The sequence below is a fragment of the Agelaius tricolor genome, unplaced genomic scaffold (assembly GCF_023055355.1).
Source record: "Agelaius tricolor isolate 1412-34295 unplaced genomic scaffold, bAgeTri1.0.p SCAF_21, whole genome shotgun sequence".
Taxonomy (NCBI): domain Eukaryota; kingdom Metazoa; phylum Chordata; class Aves; order Passeriformes; family Icteridae; genus Agelaius; species Agelaius tricolor.
In genome coordinates this window covers 1,300,091-1,304,503 of record NW_027269281.1, presented here as the reverse complement: position 1 = coordinate 1,304,503, position 4,413 = coordinate 1,300,091, and the positions used below count along the sequence as shown (strand labels likewise).

At 48.5% G+C, this 4,413-nt stretch overlaps 1 protein-coding gene across 1 annotated transcript; it reads left to right on the top strand.

Annotated features, from left to right (window-relative positions):
• Positions 1 to 1,951: 1,951 nt before the first annotated feature.
• Positions 1,952 to 4,123, top strand: LOC139598942 (endogenous retrovirus group K member 5 Gag polyprotein-like). The gene has a single exon (XM_071445872.1). It carries the CDS (start codon positions 1,952 to 1,954, stop codon positions 4,121 to 4,123), a length of 2,172 nt encoding a protein of 723 aa, XP_071301973.1.
• The last annotated feature ends 290 nt before the right edge of the window (positions 4,124 to 4,413 follow it).

The following is a 4,413-nucleotide window of genomic DNA, read 5'->3' as shown; positions in this document are numbered from 1 at the left end:
TATCTCTAAAATCATCTTCATCCCTGGGAACAGGTCTTCTTCTCTCCCTGGGGGAACAGGGTCTCATCACACTTCCCTCTTTCTCTGTTAAAACTTCTCATGGGTTCACAACTGCTTTAACATCTGCTTACTTTATCATGGAGGCTTTTGCTCAATATCAATTTGAACCCTTCATCTCCCCATAGTTTCATGTGATATAGGGAAAAAGAGTCTTTTCTCCATAGCTTACAAGAGAATTTCAGCTCCAAAATCAAGCTCTCTCTTCATCCCTCCCATCTGGGACTTGACTTCTTCTTCACTGACTATGATGTCTTCATGTTGCTCCTTTATATGCTTACATATTGCTCCTTTCTCTGACTCGAGGGAGGATTGGAGTACTGAGAGTTAGCATCTTGCCCGGGGCCTGCAAATGATCACCTGACCCGCCGGTAGCTTGTGGAGGGAGCTGTGGCTGGGGCTGTGTCAGGATCGGCTGCATGGCTGGTCTTTGGTTTTTTCTGCATCCCATTTCAGCTGCAGGGCTACTCTGCATGGGCTGCAGGGCTGCCTCTGGTCTCAGCCGCATGATCTCATGCGGTGGCTGTGCTGGGGGGAGGGGACGTGGCAGCAAGATGTTAACAGCCATGGCCCGGCCTTGCTTCAGCCAGGGCTCTGCAGCCTCCCCTGCCTTCCTGTCTGGCAGCTGCTGGGGCCCGGCCTAGCCAGGATGGGGCTCAGTGAACCCTCTGGACACCCGGAGAGGGGCCCGACCCCGTGGCAGAGCCCGCCTGGCCTGGCCCACGGCACTTCCTCCCCTGCCTGGAAGCCGATGGGGGGGAGGGGGGGGGGGGGGGCGGCGGGTGGCCTAGGGGTTGTGATAAACGAATTCACTAGATTTAAGGATCATGCAATTATTTTATTATTATTATGCAAGCAAGAATAAGCAAAGTTCAGAGCTGGGCGGCTGGGAGTCTCCGCTCCTCTAGGCTCGCGCCGTTCCTATCCCCAAAGTTCACCTTTTATTGCCTTCTTCTCCCGGGTCCAGGAATGACGTGGTCTGTCTTTTGCGCTTGCTCGTTCAGTTGCTAGGGGGTCTTTTTCTGCCTTCTGGTGGTCGTGGGATGAAGGCTCCAAGTCTTCCTCTTTTAACCGCTGAGTGAACTTTTCCTTATAAGGCATACCTATACAGTGGAATTTTCAGAACACTATACGATTCCTGCAAGCCTAAGCAATTCTTGCGAGTTTAGGGATTGTTGTTACAGCCTTCCTCTGTGACCTCTGGGTGAACTTTTCCTTATAAAGTATATCTTTACCATGGAATTCCCAAAGCACTATACGATTCCTGCAAGCCAAGCAACCATATGTGGCTGCACATTTAAGAATCAAGTGGTTTTAGCTATTTAGTTATTGCTTTTATATTGTATAATTATGTGGAAGGGGCTAACAGCGGGCCTGTTAGCTAAAGGAGCGAGAAGAAGCTGAGAAGTAAGAAGAAACTGATAAGGAGCTCTCTCCAAGGCTGTAACCAAGGAGACCGAGAGAAGAAAGATAGAAGAACTTTGCAGCTGGATGAAACATTTTTAGAAAGTTAATTAAGTCACCATAACTTTTCACCAATAGTATTATGTTGATCTATTGTGGCCAATAGTAAAGATAGAAGAAGGATAAACAACTGGAAAGTGTATAAAAATCAGCCATATTCAATAATAAAGTGTTGCCAACTGAGACTGCTTGTGGTCTCTGCTTTATGTCGTGACCGCCTCGACAGCGACATTTGGTGACCCCGACGTGATAAGAAGTCGGTGGGGGCCCATACGAGGTCCTAGCAACTGGCAACCGTGACCCACTGGGACGTAGTGGGGGAGGCAGCGTTGGTGCAGCTGAGAGTGGCAGGTGGAAGCCACAGGGAGGTCTGGACCTGATTTTCTCCAATCAAGACACCTGGAAGAAGGTGAGCCACCAACTAGTAATAATGGGACATAATTTAACTAAAGAGGAAGAAAATGTTCTGGCTACATGGAAAGTTTTGTTAAGAAATAAGGGAATTAATACGTCAGACTATGCCCTTCGAAATATACTGCTGTGGGCTAAATCACAGAATTTTGGCACTGATCCCCACACAGCTTTTAGTGTTAAGGCATGGAAAAAAGTCGGGGACAGACTGTGGGAAGTCATTCGAACGGGAGATAAAACGGTTGTCGATCTAGCAGTTACTTGGGAATCGCTCTTTGAGGCATTAAAGGAATGGAAAACAGAGCGAGAACAAGCAGAGCGGGATGCGGACGAAGAGTTGGGGCTGATAACAGAACCTGACGGGGGGGATGAGGCAGAGGGGGCCTCTGATGGGGAACTTGAAGAAAGTCCGGGTGCCATGCAAGTTACCTGGCAAGCTGCCAAAGCTTCCGGGAAAGCTGCCAAAGCTTCTGGGCAAGCTGCCAAAGCTTCCGGGAAGGCTGCCAAAGCTTCCGGGAAAGGTGCCAGAGCTTCTGGGAAAGCTGCCAAGGCTTCTGGGAAAGCTGCCAAAACTTCTGGGCAACCTGCCGTAGCATCCTCTTATCAGACCCCTAAACCTCCTTATCTCACACCTGCACAGCAGCTCGCAATGGTGCCTGTATATACTACACCGCTATGCCAGTTAGCTGAAATGTCTTTAGCAGAGAGACAAACCCAGCCATCTGCCCCCCCGCTTCCCTCTGCTCTAGTCCAGCCGTCCGCCCCCCCGCTCCCGTCTGAGCGGCTTGAACAACCTGCGAGGCCGTATCCTCCGTTACCTGACAGTGACAGCAGCAGCGAAGCAAGTGATGAGTCGCCTGCAGTAACATCTGAGTTGGGGCAAGGAGCTCTGGTCTCTTTACCTCCAAAGAGCTCTAGCCTTGCTGCCCCATGGACTTTGCCTCCATGTCAAGTAACTGTGCTTCCTCGACACCCTCAGGAGTTTTGGGAATTTGTTAGGAGGAAAGCAGTTGAAGAAAAGAATTGGGACACCATAGAAAGGTTAGGTGCTCCAAGAGTACCTCAGGAGAACAGTGCCAATGCAAAGGTTGCTTGTGATAACCCTATGGCTTTTCCAGTCTTTAAAGCAGCTCCTGGAACAGGGCAGGATGACAGTCATCACGTCTTTGCCTGGAGGGTTGTGCAAGACCTCCAATCGAAAGTGGCTCAGTACGGTATTAATTCCTCAGAGGTAATGCAATTAATACGTGTGATTAATGCAGATTTGCTTTCACCTTACGACATCGCGCATCTTGCTACAATTCTATTCCAGCCAGTACAATACGGTGTATTTCAAGAAACTTGGAGGCGAGCGGCTGAACGCACCGCTTTAACAAATATGCAGTTGCCTCAACACGACCCTCGTCATGCTGTGGGTGTTGATGCCCTACTGGGCACTGGGCCTTTTGCCAATCCAGATTTACAGGCAAGGTGGGATCCTTCAATTTTGGCACAAGCTCAACAAATTGGCATGAGTGCCTTAACTAAAACAATGGAAATGGCAGCTCCAAAACAGAAATATGTCACTATACAGCAAGGGACGAGAGAACCATTTTTGCAATTTGCAGAAAAACTTGCTGCAGCTATTGAGAAACAGGTAGAAGATGAAACTCTGCCAGACAAATTGTGCATACAATTGGCTAAAGAAAATGCAAACCCAGATTGCAGAAAGATTATTGATACTTTACCTGGGGAACCCACCTTGTCTGAAATGGTTACTGCTTGCTCAAAAGTTGGTTCAGTTGAGCATAAAATGGCAGCTCTTGCTGCAGTGCTAAGACCTTCAGCAAAATGCCATAATTGTGGACAACAAGGGCACGTAAGGTCACAGTGTACCACAGTGTCAAATGTTGTCCGGAAAACAACATTTAAGCCAAGTGCAAGCAGCGATGTTGTGTGCAATCGCTGTGCTAAACTTGGGCACTATGCTAAACAGTGCAGGAGTAAATATCATGCAAATGGTCAGCTATTGCCGGGAAACCCAAAGAGGAGCGCGAAGGGGCGCGTGGGGAAACAAATACCCCAACAACAACAACCACCACAACAGCAAATGCGGGCCTTCCCAGCACTGCAAAGCTACCCATTTGCGAGCAATACTCAGGGGCAACAAGCGGGTCTGCAGGGATTGATATACCCACCGCTGACACAGTAACCATTCTGACAAAAGAAATATGTAAAGTGCCCCTCAATGCCTATGGTCCAATAGGACGGGGATTGAGTGCGTTTTTAATAGGGAGGTCAAGTACTACACTTAGAGGTATTCATGTGCATCTAGGGCTTATTGATGCTGATTATTTAGGACAGATTCATGCCATGGTATCCATTGATGACCCTCCTGTCACTATTCAGAAAGGAACCTGCATTGCTCAAATTGTACCTTTTGTAAGTTTTGTTCCAAATACAGTGGACCGAAGTCGCGGCGCAGGAAGTTTTGGATCAACA